Source organism: Xylona heveae (genome assembly GCF_001619985.1).
Source record: "Xylona heveae TC161 unplaced genomic scaffold L228scaffold_5, whole genome shotgun sequence".
Lineage (NCBI taxonomy): Eukaryota > Fungi > Ascomycota > Xylonomycetes > Xylonales > Xylonaceae > Xylona > Xylona heveae.
The window spans coordinates 1,728,567-1,742,778 of NW_017264197.1; the positions used below are offsets into that span (position 1 = coordinate 1,728,567).

At 48.3% G+C, this 14,212-nt stretch overlaps 6 protein-coding genes and 1 non-coding gene across 7 annotated transcripts; 4 read left to right on the top strand and 3 right to left on the bottom strand.

Annotated features, from left to right (window-relative positions):
- The first annotated feature begins 5 nt into the window (after positions 1 to 5).
- On the top strand, positions 6 to 3,688 carry L228DRAFT_283106 (DUF1620 domain protein). Its single transcript, XM_018336076.1, has 3 exons — positions 6 to 682; positions 749 to 3,071; positions 3,166 to 3,688. The coding sequence occupies exons 1-3, from the start codon at positions 144 to 146 to the stop codon at positions 3,205 to 3,207; spliced, it is 2,904 nt and encodes a 967-aa protein (XP_018188601.1). The 5' UTR covers positions 6 to 143; the 3' UTR covers positions 3,208 to 3,688.
- Positions 3,689 to 5,502: 1,814 nt separating this feature from the next.
- Positions 5,503 to 6,300, top strand: L228DRAFT_238934 (NAD(P)-binding protein; the record flags this gene model as incomplete). Its single annotated transcript, XM_018331098.1, has 1 exon — positions 5,503 to 6,300. The coding sequence occupies one exon, from the start codon at positions 5,503 to 5,505 to the stop codon at positions 6,298 to 6,300; it is 798 nt and encodes a 265-aa protein (XP_018188602.1).
- Positions 6,301 to 6,487: 187 nt separating this feature from the next.
- Positions 6,488 to 6,974, bottom strand: L228DRAFT_142270 (hypothetical protein). The gene has a single exon (XM_018329184.1). The coding sequence runs from the start codon at positions 6,879 to 6,881 to the stop codon at positions 6,603 to 6,605; it is 279 nt and encodes a 92-aa protein (XP_018188603.1). The 5' UTR covers positions 6,882 to 6,974; the 3' UTR covers positions 6,488 to 6,602.
- L228DRAFT_142274 (hypothetical protein) lies at positions 6,671 to 7,638 on the bottom strand. The gene is made up of 2 exons (XM_018329185.1): positions 7,431 to 7,638; positions 6,671 to 7,219 (listed from the first exon to the last, which is right to left on the bottom strand). Exons 1-2 carry the CDS (start codon positions 7,453 to 7,455, stop codon positions 6,891 to 6,893), a joined length of 354 nt encoding a protein of 117 aa, XP_018188604.1. The 5' UTR covers positions 7,456 to 7,638; the 3' UTR covers positions 6,671 to 6,890.
- Positions 7,639 to 8,631: 993 nt separating this feature from the next.
- Positions 8,632 to 9,673, bottom strand: L228DRAFT_268413 (parasitic phase-specific protein PSP-1; the record flags this gene model as incomplete). Its single annotated transcript, XM_018335126.1, has 2 exons — positions 8,632 to 9,318; positions 9,389 to 9,673. 2 exons carry the CDS (start codon positions 9,671 to 9,673, stop codon positions 8,632 to 8,634), a joined length of 972 nt encoding a protein of 323 aa, XP_018188605.1.
- An 860-nt stretch (positions 9,674 to 10,533) lies between these two features.
- On the top strand, positions 10,534 to 10,605 carry L228DRAFT_t71. Its single transcript has one exon. It is a non-coding gene; the product is annotated as a tRNA-Gly (tRNA).
- Positions 10,606 to 11,105: 500 nt separating this feature from the next.
- L228DRAFT_247500 (alpha/beta-hydrolase) lies at positions 11,106 to 14,105 on the top strand. The gene is made up of 7 exons (XM_018332653.1): positions 11,106 to 11,472; positions 11,558 to 11,637; positions 11,691 to 11,786; positions 11,842 to 12,137; positions 12,199 to 12,382; positions 12,435 to 12,994; positions 13,082 to 14,105. The coding sequence occupies exons 1-7, from the start codon at positions 11,438 to 11,440 to the stop codon at positions 13,805 to 13,807; spliced, it is 1,977 nt and encodes a 658-aa protein (XP_018188606.1). The 5' UTR covers positions 11,106 to 11,437; the 3' UTR covers positions 13,808 to 14,105.
- Positions 14,106 to 14,212: the final 107 nt, after the last annotated feature.

Sequence of the window (14,212 nt, forward strand, 5' to 3'; positions counted from 1 at the left end):
CCTGTCGGCGAGCGACCCTGGAGCTCCGACCTAGATGACAATGGCGCCCTGACGAGCTCGTTGCTGTAGTGTTATGTTTTAAACGATACAACCTTATGGAATAAAGCATTCAGTGACCGCTGAAGCTTTAGAGCAGAGTCATAATGCGCCTCTTCGCAAGCTCGGCGCTTGTGCTGTCTCTGCTATCGCCCGTTTACGCCGTATTTCAGGATGAAGCGTATCACACGGATTTCCATCACGCATTGCTAGGGACCCCACAGGAGCACACCACATTCTTTCACCGACCACAATCAGTGTCCAAAGCCTCGCTGCTCTATACGCTTTCAGAAAAAGGTATACTAGGCGCTGTCAATCCAAGGAATGGATCTCTCGTGTGGCGGCAGGTGCTCGGTGACGGCTTACCTCCCACTAATGCCTTCCTCAGAGCTGGTGAGGACGAAGATGCAGTTGTCGGCGCAATTGGAGATCATGTTTCATCTTGGAGTGCGCTAGATGGAAAACTCGTTTGGTCAAACGTATTTGGTGATGGTCCGGCAAGAGACCTTGAGGTCTTGGAGCTTGAGGAAGGAAAAGTCAATCGACCGGCCAAAGACGTGGTCACTTTGTTTGGCACGGAGAAAGGTGTCGTCAAGAGATTAGATGGGGCAACTGGTGACGTTAAGTGGGAATTCAAGGACCAAAGGTATTGCACAGTTTATTTCATCTATCCTCACGACTTTTGGAGCCATGCATGCTAATTGTCTCGCAGCGGTGATCTTCCTTATCAAGTCTCCTCGTCGGCCACAAGCATCTACTACATTTCGCTACATCCCGCTCTCATCAAAGGTTATAAAATCAAAGTCACTACATTGGATGCCCTGACTGGAGCTCAGACTGGACAATATACTCTGAATACCGACAGCGATGTGACCTCGGCAGACCTGATACTTTTTGTGGGATCTAATGCTGCTCTTCCGGTTGTTGCATGGACAGATCCATCGCACAAGACACTCAAAGTCAACCTTCTCGGGTCGAGGCAGATATCCACTTTTAACGTCCCTAGCGAGAGCGGGGAGAGGGTCGAGAAGATTATTCTCCACGCGCCCCATGTTATCAACTCTGTTCCTCACTTTTTGGTCCATTATCAATCACCGAGCTCGCACTCGGCGGAGGTCTACCACATTGATTTGTCGGCAGGCACGGTCTCAAAGGCTTATAGCTTACCCAAATTGGCTGGTAAAGGCACGTTTTCGACTACTACTGTTGATGCGAATGTGTTTTTCACAAGAAGCACGCAAGAGGAGTTTGTGCTTGTTTCTTCCGCTTCTCACGGCATCCTTGGACGGTGGCCTGTTCGAGGAGCTTCTCTGGCCATCGATGCACCCGTTCACGGTGTCTCTGAAGTTGTTGCCAAGACGGGCTCTACCTATGCTGTCAGATCAGCTGTTACCCTCACCTCGGGCGAATGGCAGCTTATAAGGAACGGTGATTTCGACTGGTCGCGGCCTGAATACCTGGCTGGTGTTGTTGCAGCAGACTGGGCCGAACTCGAAGAACAGAAAGACTTGGCCCGCGAGCTGGAGGTCGAGGGGCACGAGAATGTTCTCTCAGCCTACATCCATCGAGTCAAGCGGCATCTACGGGATCTCGAGGGTCTTCCTGCGTGGATACAACGGCTTCCGAGTCGGCTCGCTGGCTCTCTGTTTGGAGATCATAATGTAATCCCAACGGATGGTCTTCACGCGGACAGCTTTGGCTTCCGGAAGCTAATTCTGGTTGCTACAGAGAATGGTCGGGTGCTGGCACTGGATTCTGGTGATGTCGGCAAGATTGTTTGGGCTACCACGGTCATTGACCTTGGACCGGGTAAGAAATGGGACGTCAAGGGTATGCTTGTAAACGGTGACGCTGTGCAGATTCGCAGTGGTACCGGAGAGCAGGTGACGCTTGAAGTCTTGACTGGCAAAGTGCTGCAAAGAGAGCCGGCAAAGCCTGCCAAGGTCGAAAGTACTGCCATCATTGAAGAGGCTGGCCAGCTGTCCCTCTTGTCCATTTACGAAGACGAGACCATTGAGGCTCCCGAACTCATCGGCGAAGGTACCGTTATTGTCCTCCAAGGCAAGAACGGCAACGCCAAGGGCGTCCAAGTCGTTCCTGGACAAAAGTCTTCCGTTCCTGTATGGGAATTCGCCCCGCCTGCTGGTGAGCGGATCGTTGGGTTGACGTCCAGAGCTGCCCATGATCCCGTTGCATCTATTGGGAAAGTGCTCGGAGACCGTTCCGTCATGTACAAGTACCTCAATCCGAATCTGCTTCTGGTCACGACAGTCTCGGACGCTCAATCGACGTTATCATTCCACCTGCTCGATTCCACTTCCGGAAATGTGCTCTATACTGCGTCTCATGAGGGCGTTGCCACCTCGCGCCCCATCACCTCGGCCTTGTCAGAAAACTGGTTCACTTACGCTTTCTGGGCTGATGTCGTGGAGGGATCTACTAGCGCTACCTCCAAGGGATACCAACTTGTCGTTGCCGAGCTCTACGAATCTAGCATTCCCAATGATCGTGGTCTGCTTGGTTCACGTAACAACTATTCCAGCGTCGATGCATCTGCGACGGATAATCAACCTCATGTCATCTCGCAGGCGTACCGCATCCCCGAAGAAATCTCCGGCATGACAGTTACCCAGACTCGCCAAGGCATTACGTCGCGGGAACTCCTCTGTACACTATCCTCGTCAAACGCTATTGTCGCTATCCCACGGATGGTCCTCGACCCTCGACGGCCGCTTGGCCGGGACCCTACCCCGGCTGAGGCCGAGGAAGGACTCTTCCGCTATGTCCCTACTCTGGAATTCAACCCGCAATGGATTATCACGCATAAGCGCGAGGTGGCGGGTATTGATCAAGTCATCACCTCTCCGACACTGTTGGAGAGTACTAGCTTGGTGTTTGCCTATGGCCTGGATGTGTTCGGCACCAGGGTTGCGCCGAGCCGACAATTTGATATCCTTGGTAAGGAATTTGGAAAAGTGCAGTTAATTGGTACTGTCCTGGCGGTGGCAGCAGGCGTGGCCATATTAGCGCCAATGGTAAGTCTCAATTTCCCCTTTGTTTTCCTCGGAAGGACTTCTAGCTCGGTTCATGTTATGAGATAATTCTAACCTTGTGGTTCTTCTTCTGCAGGTCCGAAGGAAACAAATTAATGCTCAGTGGCAATCTCCGTAGATGTTCTCAAGGCGTGTAGAGGTCATGTTTTGTCATTCTCCATAGAAAGCATTAAAGGCATAGTAATAAGCCGTATCAGAAGATTAGCTTGTGCATATTTTTCAACTCTGCAAATAGGTTATTCAAAGTATGATGTTTAGTCTCCATGAAATTCGTTGGGGCCGACTTTATGTCGGATTGGCTAAAGGATTCAAAGAAGTTGACGGCCAGAGGCTGGCCAAGCGCCTTTTAGAAAATACAGGGTCCAATGACTAGCTCCACAAATACTTCTCAAGTGGCGGTAAAAATCCGGTGTCGTTTTGGCATTGGTCGGAGCCTTGCATGACACCGTGATGCCTATTGTTTTGTCAACAGTACTTGCTTTGCCCATTTTGAAGCCTCGATCGGGACTCTGCATGGCTGTGTCGATGAGGAAGGCTTGTACACGAGCGAGCACGTTCCGTCGAACGGTGGACCAGTCGACAGTGTGCTTCGTCGCCAGCTCTTTAGAGGATTGTGGCGATAACGTGAAGAGCTTGTCAAAAATCCATTTGACAAGGGTAGGTTCTGTGGCTCCGAATGGGGTTAAACTCCGGAGTTTGCTCCGGAGATTACAAACGATCCAGCAGCACCAGCAACACTCTCTCACTACACAGCACCACGTTCCAAGGCCGACATGAAAAAAAAAAAGAAAAAAAAAAAGGGCTGGTCGCTCTTCGATCTACGTCATCTGCAAAACGAGGAAGAAGTTATTGGGGAAAATATTATACTTTTCCATGCAGAATGCATCTCCCCTTAAGAATACTTTTCCGAGCAAAACAGCCCACGCGTGCGCAAGGGAGATGTATGCTTTTTATATTTGGCTTTTCTTCATTTTTTTACTCGGTTCCTTGAGTCTCCTGCAGTTATCCATATGGAGTGTCACTGTGTTTGTCTCTTGACACTGTTTGATGAATTACGTAGTCCTGCGGGTAGCTCGTTTGTCGTGTTCAAAAACTCCTTGCATAAAAGGATTCTCGTCGTGCACCGTTTCTGTGCGACCCTACCCCTCGGCCTTTAACAATGCCGATGCTTTGTGATGGAATATGATTTTAATAAGCAGGATAGAGTTGGGTTCCTTATAGCACGGTTTTGGCTTGCATCAGCAGTCAGCAGTAACTTGGTTAGAATAGATAAGTCTTTGTTAGTTGTATGGATTAAATAAGCAACAACTAGTTAACTAAGCTTTGAACCAGTGAAAAGGGTTTCTACGATAGAAGTCAAATAATGGGTCCAATTTAGGTTGGACTTTAGTCCGAGAGTCCCGCACGGGTATCGATTCTACTACGGAATACGGATAGTTAAACCACTTCTTTTTGCTGTCTCTCGGAGATATCGCTAATACATCTCCGTTACCTTACAGAGTACTGCCAACTTGCATTACACGTCACTTTTTTTACTCTTTTTGTTTCTTTCCTTTCTTTCCTTCTTTCTTTTTTTGTACCGATTACTCCGTATTCCTCTGCATTTAGCCCACAGTTATCCTTGTACCTGTATTGCGCCCTTACATGATGACAAACACTGCCGACGGGACAACAACTTATTCCATGCCTCTTTTTTTTATTCCCGAGAAATGCATCATTGCTTCATGATGCACCATCTCGGCATCGAGATTCCCGACAGTTACGCCGGGGCTGTCCCCTCTTAACCCTTGTTTGAAGTAGGTAGGTAGGGAGGTAGGTAGGTAGGTACCTTGGTTCAAGTGAATTGAGGCTTGTCACCGCCTTCTTCCCCACTTCCAGCTGTTTCCTGTCGTCCGTTTTGAGATATCTCCGTTTCTACTTAATTATCTCCAGACCCCTGCCCCACATCACATCACATCCCATCCCATCCCCACGTCAGGCGATTGAATGCTACGTTCCTGACAAACCAACTTTCAATTCCACTATACGTCCGCAATCACAAGTGTCATTATTCCCCCGTTGCATTTGCCAATTGAAGCCGTTACGTCCTTGCGTTTATCAGCACCAGTGAAGTTTCTCGGTGGACGCCTGTGCCGCTTTTTCCTTTCCCTTCTATTTATGTTGACTACTTACCCTGCCCCACTGTGCCGCTGCTCTGCTATGTGTCCGTGACCAACAGTCCAGTTTTCAAGGAGCACATTCTATTTAAAACCCCTAATTCCCCAGCAAACTTTTCTTCAGCTCATTACCTTTCTTTCAACATATAACCTGACCATCCCCCTCCCACTCATACGGTCTCGATCCAACTCACCTCGTTCCACAAGTCGTTCAACACAACGCCAAACAAACACAACAACACAACACCACATCCACAATGTCTGACCAACAAAAATACACCAACAAGCTCTCCGGCGCCCGCGTCCTCGTCGTCGGCGGCTCCTCCGGCATCGGCTTCAGCGTGGCCGAAGCCGCGCTCGAGCACGGCGCCATCGTGACCATCTCCTCGAGCCAGGAGTCTCGCGTGCAAGCCTCCGTCGAGAAGCTCAAAAAGAGCTACCCGTCCCTTGCGGGCCACATCAGCGGGTACGCATGCGACCTGGCCACCGAAGAGGGGATCGAGAACCGCATCAAGGCCCTCTTCGACCATGCTTCTTCTTCTGGAGGCCATCTTCTGGACCACATCGTCTTCACCGCGGGCGACCGGCTTGCCGAGATGCCTCTGGAGCAAATCTCGCTCGAGAAACTCAAGGCCGCCGGCATGGTGCGCTTCTTTGGGCCCCTTCTCTTCGCCAAGATCGGGAAAAACTACATGTCCGCCGGCCCGAAGAGCTCGTTTGTCTTCACCACGGGGTCCGTCAGCCAGAAACCCATCCCCGGCTGGTCTGCCGTGGCCGGGTACGCGAGCGCCATGCATGCCCTGGTGCGTAACCTGGCGCTCGACTTGAAGCCGATCCGCGTCAACCTCGTCAGTCCGGGCGCAATCGACACGGAGCTCTGGAAACACTGGCCTGAAGACAGACTGAACCAGTTCAAGGAGGCAGTGAAGAGCCAGCACACGACTGGCCAGATGGGAAAGCCTGAAGATGTCGCCGAGGCGTATTTGTATCTCATGCGTGATCAGAATTGTTCGGGGACCATGATTTCCTCGAATGGTGGCTCGTTGCTCACCTAGGCATAAGGAAACCGGATTGCGTAGCGCTTGTACTACAGACAAGGGCGAATAGGTTATATGGCGATTTAGCATTGCTTATGCTCGTGTCCTCGTGAACAGAATACGATTCATGCATTGTCCAATAAATTCAATGTTTCAAAGAAGAGTGTGATATGTGATGTATAGTATCCGTGTTCAAGTCGATATAAAAGCCCAATGCGAGTAGACTTATCCTAGCTTCTCTCTAATGAAGCATTGGTCAACATGAACGTACTATACAATACTACACAACGGTAGACGACTAAAGATATATCTTACCTACCTTAATCTATATATACAACGACACTGACAGCAGCCCTTACCGCAGTTCGACAGACCATATAACATTCTTCCGGTAAACGCCTAGGAAAGAACTTGAATCTTCCAATGCTCCCTGTATAGTAAATCAAAACACAAACGTGTAGAAATCCAACTCCCGCGCATCGATGCAAAATAAACATTACAATCTCCCTTTTCCCCCCACTATGTCTTACACCATTTGGCCTTTTACCCTTTATGCCCCAGTTCCCGCGCTCTGGCCCCTTCACCCTCTCCCTCTCCATCTCCTAGGCTCATCGCCCTAAACTCTTCTCCACCTCCGCCTCGTCATTCCCACTTGTTCGTCGCACTGCACTGCTAAACGCCGGCTTGCCCGCATACAGCTGATGACTCGGCTCGTCCGCGCCGGCTTCGAGCTCCGTGCTCACGGCCACCGGCTTGTTTCCTCTAAACCGCTTGCGCATATCGATCATGCCGCGCTTGCAGTCGCCGTATCCCTTTTTCAACTGCTGGCACCGCGTCGGCAGCGTGTCCACGAGCGGAGGGCGCAGGCAGTCCGATGGCTTGTTGCGGTCGACTAGGATGCAGTCGCTGTTCTGGAGACATTCGGCCAATGCGGCCCCTGTGGATTCGATATTGCATGTCAGATTTCTATTCTTTCTTGGAGTTTTATTGTTTGGTTTCCTTGGTTTTATTGGCTTTTTTCAAGTTGCATTTTTTGTCTCTGTTTTTGAGTGTAGAGTATAACGCAGTGCGTCACTCAATATAAATAACGGGAGACGAGCCAGCAAACAACCCGATTGGAAAAGAAAGAGGGCAGAGGAGGAACGTACGAATATCTTTACACGAAGACGGCATGATTCCTTGACTCTTCAGTGGATATTTTCGTTTGCTTCGCTTGTTTCGATTGCTTCGTTTGTTGGCTTTTCTGTATTGCTTCGTATCTTTTGACGTCGGATTGTTGCTTCCTCTACTATTCTTCGACTCTATTCGTTGGTGAACTTGAGAGTAATCTGCCTGTCTGGGATTGACGGTCTTTCTGTTTCAATTGTCGAAAAATAGATCTGCAGGCCGTTGCAGATGCGATACCGTTCGGGTCGTGGGTAGACTTTCTTATTGCGTTCGAAAGGTACAAAAGACTGACAGTATTGTCAAAACGATAAAGCGCTTGTCTCTGTCCAAAGACGAATAGTTGTTCCGCTGGGCGTATTCGCAAAGAAGAGGTTCACGGTGAAGCAATTGGATTTGTAAAGTCCGAACGGCAGGCCGACTGGAAATTATCAATCGAGATATGCTTACTGGATCTACGCTTGGTATATATTATGTGGTTAAGACCAACTTCGGGTTCGAGTTATGGTGTCGGTGGCGGCAAGTGCCGTTCCGGCTGTGAGTGCAGGTGTCAGGCCTGCAGGGTGCCTTGCAGGCTTAGTTGGCGAGGGGCCAGTGACAGAAACAACAATACTGGTTGGTTTAAGAGGGTATACTACATGGTTTTTACATTTTACATTTTGGTTTGATTGAGGCATCAAGAGGGAAAGTATGTATGTGTGTCTGTGGGGTTTTTCTTTTTTTTTTTTTTTTTCCCAGAATTTTCTGCCATGATTGGATTATTTTCTGACGTTTTTGAATTACTCGTTAAACCATCTGAAACATAATTGGTATGAGTTCTTGTGTAAATATTTGAAAAGTAATACAGGATCAATGATAAAATTAGAAAAAGTAATACTTGTCATGGAGGGTTAAAGAATTTCAATTGGTGAAAATTTATATTGTTTATATTCCAACGCTCATTAATCATCTGTTGCCCTATGCCAAAGTTGCTTCTAATGATACTAATTCTGTGACTCTGTCACATGTGTAAAATATTCCTGGCTGACCAGCTCTATATTTCTCTGTATATTTCCTCCAACGAATAGAGATGGTGATAATCAGTAGAAAACTCCCAAGATAGTGAATCATGACGCGGAGACACACGATGAATGGGGAGAAGAAGCACAAAATGTGCAAGGATATCGTTGACGTCATGTGAGACAATCATGCTTTGAACTCAGCCTGACTTCCGGTCACGCTCTCGTCCACCACCTGTCCCCGATTCTTCTTCCCCATTTTGACAGCATAGCCTTCAGAGAAGCAGTAGCCCGGATGAAAGACGTTCAGGACAAGGACGGCGAGGGAAATAATGGCGCCCTCGAAACCAATAAAGAGATTTTGATTTTTAATCAGAGCACCCTCCCAGCCCTCGGCGAGTTCAGCCACACGATAGATTGATCGGATGAAGATGCAGAGGGTTGACAGGGCGAGCGCGACAAGGAAGCCGCGGAACTTCCATGAACCCCGAAGCCTGGCATGGGTGGGATCGAGAGCTTCGGCGGAACCAAGTCGGCGCATTCGGCCAAGTGTGCGAATGGCAAAGTCGGTACACAGAACGATGAACAATGCCAAGGTGAAGACCTGGAAGGCCAGTCCGGCAAGCATAATGTGGTCTCCGGTCTTTGTTGATTTGTGTTGGTGAGATTCGCTCGACGCGGTACCACCACCAATGGCCTGCAGCACTAGTGAAATGACATCGCAAGGGATGAAGATGCGTGGGTAAGACCGCGGCTTGAGGCGTGAGTTTTCTGCGCCAAAAATGTGGACAATTCGTGATAGGCAAAGGTAGATTCCGGCAGCCAGAAAAGCCGGCGCAATGGTTAGGCACACAATCTGCATCAGGAAACCATTCTGCGTGGAGTGTCAGCATTATTTATCTGCATGTAAAAACAGCGAAGGAATAGATTTGAGAGTATTATACCTCGTTGAAAGGGTTGCTGTTTGACATTAAGCGCCCAACGTAGCCTAGGACTTCTAGGATACAGCCACATATCATGGCTATACTGAAGCCGATAAAGCTCCTTGAGATAATTGCCTGTGAAATGTACAGTCCCAGTGACAGGGCAAATAGACCATCAAAGACGCCATTGGCTGCTCGCGACGGCAGGTAATTGTAGTAGGAGGCGTCAATAGGACAAGTTTTCAACGTGCATATTATCTCTTGCTGATCATCGCGTGCCACGAGAGAAAAGAAGGCTGAGGCCATTTTCAACTTCCTGTGAGTGTACGTTCAAGAGGATGTCGTCTCAAAGGTCTTAACAATGGGAAGAGAGCCAAATCCAGAAAGAGAAGATGTGATTGTTGTCAAACTTCCAAAGGCTGTCGTAAAGGGCAGAATATATCACACCCCAGATGTCAAGTCTAAGCTTTCTGACGTGCTGCGCCTCACAAGACAACGTGGGGAATTGCGCCAACCTGGTAATTCTGACGCTCGCACCAGCTACAGGGCTGAGTTCAGAAATGAGATACGAAGTAAAATAAACACAAAAAGAAGGATAGTCAATAGATGGCCACGTCAGCAAAGGCCGGCGAAGCTTATAATTGAAGACGTATACGGCCGTAAAAGTAAGAAAGAATACACTGCCAAGCGATTGAAAACGCCTTGCGATGCAATTGAAACCAGCCCTTTCAAAGAAAATGCAAATGACCATGTAAACATACACCTAGAAGAGGCTTCGAGGAGGGGCCTTAGGCAGCAGAATTAATATGGACGAGTAATGTCAGCGCTAATATCGGCGCTGCCTGTGTCGACATGCATCGCTTCCCTTTTCGCCCTGGCCATCAGGCCATCTATTCGTTGCCATTTAACGAGCCCCGGGATCGATGACACTGAGACTTGTAAGAGTACAAGTCAAATCCCTTGCCTAGATTAATTTACTATCGTATTTTGTGTTTCGGGGGCTGACACCCGGACAATTTAGTCTGAAATGATTCATAGTGGAAAGCGGCATTATTTGGATCCGCTGACGGAACGGAACCGCGAAATATCCAAGCGAAGCGTCAGGGTTCATTACGTAACAATACTGATGCTTGATAAATACTTTTACCTTCTCTTATTTCAAGCAAGCATCAGTAGTGTAGTGGTTATCATTCTTGCCTTCCAAGCATGAGACTCGGGTTCGATTCCCGACTGATGCAACAGCACTTTGTTTTTCTTTTTTTTTGTCTTTTATTTTCCACTCGAAAACGCAGCTATTTTTCCTACGAGGTAAAAGAGTAGATTCAATTTTTCACTTTTGTCATGGAGTACGGAGGTATGGCTCCAGCAATGCACAACAATTGAGCAGTTGTCTCCTGGTTTATCTTACTGCTGGAGTCGCAACACGGTAAGCTTGAATTATAAGAAGCCTGTAAGCTTATAGTTAGCATGTGATATATTTATTTTATCTTTTTGTTTCATGTATGTACTCTTTCTCTTGAATCCCTTTCTTTTGTCATTAGAGTATATTTATTCCCTCTATTTCCTCTCATGATGACTATCCTGTCAGATTTTTATCGCAAATGTTCAAGTCGTATGATTGAACAGTGCAAGAGTACAAAGTACCTCATGCCCAACGCTTTTCACATGTCGGCAGGCGAATGGCCCCCAAAATGACGTTTGCGAAATCTAGGCTGCATGAACTTGACCCCATCAAGACACAGCTCTCACTCATTGGCCGTCTTTGCTGAAGACACAACTTTGCGACTTGCAGATTATTTCAAAATTCGCTTTCAGGAAAGCCGTTTTCTTCTTCATTAGCTAGTTCCAGATCATCGAACCAGCTGTTTGTCCACCGCTGGTTCGCGTTCCAGCGCTACTGGCTGGCGTTTTGGCCGACAACATACGCATCACCTTACTCATACCGCCTCGAACAGCTCCACCCCATGCCATTACAGTGCAAAATTCCCCATGCTTAGTACATACTAACTTACGTTAATCCCGCTCTGGCCACACGATTCCCCTCATTGAACCCTGCCGATCCACGCCAAGATGCCGCGAGTGCCCGTGGTCGGTCGGCTCTTCATGTATGAAATGCCTTAACCCCAGCAATGCCATTCAGATGTGCTTGGACCTCAGATTCAACTGACATATTGGCTGCGTCCCGGACAGCAAGGAGTATATGGCTCTGCTAGGCTCACTTATACTCGTGGGCCTTGAGGGCTTTTTACGTGTGATCACTCTAGCTTTGCGTAAGCTATCGATCGAGCCTACAACTGAAATTCGTACTAATGTGTGCTGCCAGCTGGGCCTGTGATCAGATTTTGTTACAATTGGTCCCGAAGCCTCTTCAATTATCTTTCCTCGCCTCAAGGAAAGAAGTCTCGGACAAAAAAGAAGAGTATTATGTCCACTTGGCATGTCCCGTCACCGAGCATATGCTGACTAGGCCCCAGATGTCGTCTCGTCTATAGCTCAAGCATCAGACTTTGTTGATTTGTGTCTCCTTTTCGGATATGAAGCTGAGGAACACGTTGTCCAAACTGGAGATGGCTACCTCCTTGGCCTCCATCGGCTCGCATGGCGGAAAGGTGAAGAAGAGGAGAGAGTCAACAGTGGAGAGGGAAGCTTAAAGAAAAAGGTTGTCTACCTTCATCACGGGTTGCTCATGAACAGTGAAGTCTGGGTCTGCGCGACCGAAAAGGAAAGATGTCTGCCATTTATGCTTGTTGAAAGAGGCTATGACGTTTGGGTAAGACCCCAGATTACAGCTTTTTTTTGCGGTTGTGCCACTGACCCGTCATTCTGTCAAGCTTGGAAACAACCGAGGAAACAAATATTCCAAAAAGTCTACGCGGCATACGCCCACATCCACAGGCTTTTGGGACTTTTCCATAGATCAATTTGCATTTCACGACATCCCGGATAGCATAGACTATATTTTGAAGACGACCCACCAGCCTTCTCTATCCTATATTGGCTTTTCCCAAGGCACAGGCACGCATTCCAGTCCTAATTGTTCCCGTGATGATTTACTCACAACCTATAGCCCAAGCTTTTGCAACACTCTCAATCCATCCCCAGCTGAACGAAAAGGTCGACGTATTTATTGCGCTTGCACCTGCCATGGCACCCCACGGACTCAGCAATGGTATCGTAGACGCCCTGATAAAAGCGTCGCCGGAAGTCATTTTTCTCGCCTTTGGTCGACGGAGCATTCTCAGTTCAACCACCATGTGGCAAGCGCTCCTTTATCCACCCATCTTTGTCCGCATTATCGACTCAGCCTTGAGTTTCCTCTTTGCATGGTCAGGCATGAACATTAAGCCCCACCAAAAGCTCGCAGCATACCCCCACTTGTACTCATATACCAGCACCAAAAGTGTTGTCCACTGGTTCCAGATCATTAGAACGGCGAGCTTTCAGATGTACGACGATGAGGTGCAGGCTCCCTTGAGTCTTACGGGAGGTGCCAAGTACACCAAGGTCGCCAGGTTTCCGACGAAGAACATTAAAACCCCAATCGTAATGGTCTACGGAGGAAGTGATAGCTTAGTCGATATCAAAGTGATGCTCAAAGAGCTCCCACGACATACAGTTGCCACAGAGGTACGTGCCAAACGTGACTTTCTTTTTTCTTTTTTTCCCTTTTTTGGAACGAATTCTACAAGGAATTCATGTTGACATATAGCGCAGATTCCGCACTATGAACACTTGGATTTCCTATGGGCAGATGACGTTGACCAGCTTGTCTTTCCGCACGTGTTTCGCGCACTCGATACCTACACAAACGCCGATCGCCCAAGGCGGCGAATCAGCTCTGTTGAGCGGTCTCAGCCCAATCTTCGCGCACCCGGCTCTGCAAGCTATTTTTCTGATGATCGGCTTGGAGTAAAGGTTCCTGGCTCTACCGAAGGTCCAGTGGATGCCGACGCTGAGACAGACAATAGTAGTACCCATGGCAAAAGCTACGCTGCCATTGCAGCTGATGCAGAAACTACCCCAACAGGGATGGAGACTTCGCCTGCACCCAGTGACACCAAACACCAGCCGGAAGAGGCAATCCTCTCTCCATCTTCCACTGTCCCGCAATCACCCAGAAATGCCTTTGATGCACAGGACTTCCAACCCGGGACGACAGACTCGTGGCCCTCTCCGGAGACATCCCGGCAAAACACAAGCATCACTGAGCCGGTCACACCGCCTCGCCTTGCGTCTTTTGGAAAGGACGGTCGAAGTGGAAGCGTAGGTAGCTACCGCAGCACCACAAGCTTAAACAGCGAAGGTGCAAAGGTAAGTAGAGGTGGTATCAACGTGGGATTCAGCAGAGCGGCCGGAGGCGTCATCAGTCGAGGTACTGAAGGGCTTCCCGATGACAAGTCGACTTCTCGAAGCAAGAAGAAGTCAAAGAGGAAGGCTTGAAATTTGCGAGATTCGGCGGCATGAATCTGGATAGTCTCATGTCGATGATGATAATGACCTTTTCTTTTTTCCCTTCATTATTTTTTCATATTATTCTCCAGGTTGAATAAGGTGTATTGGATCGTACGAGAAGTTTCGTATTACATATAGACGCGGGGAATTGGGTGACTCTCGTGCCTTTGCGACGGTACATACTAAGGACCTTGATACAATAGAGTACATAATTTTTCTCTCTCGGCGGTCTCGGCGATTGCATGAGAGTAAAAACGAGCAGTTATCCTTCAAGGAACGAAGTCAAAGAACTATCAAATCTTCTTTAAATGCAAATCTTTCTATACCTTGGTTCCATACATTGAAATATGACACTTTTTCTCCCCCTCTCTTTCTGTCTCTCGCCATTGGAAA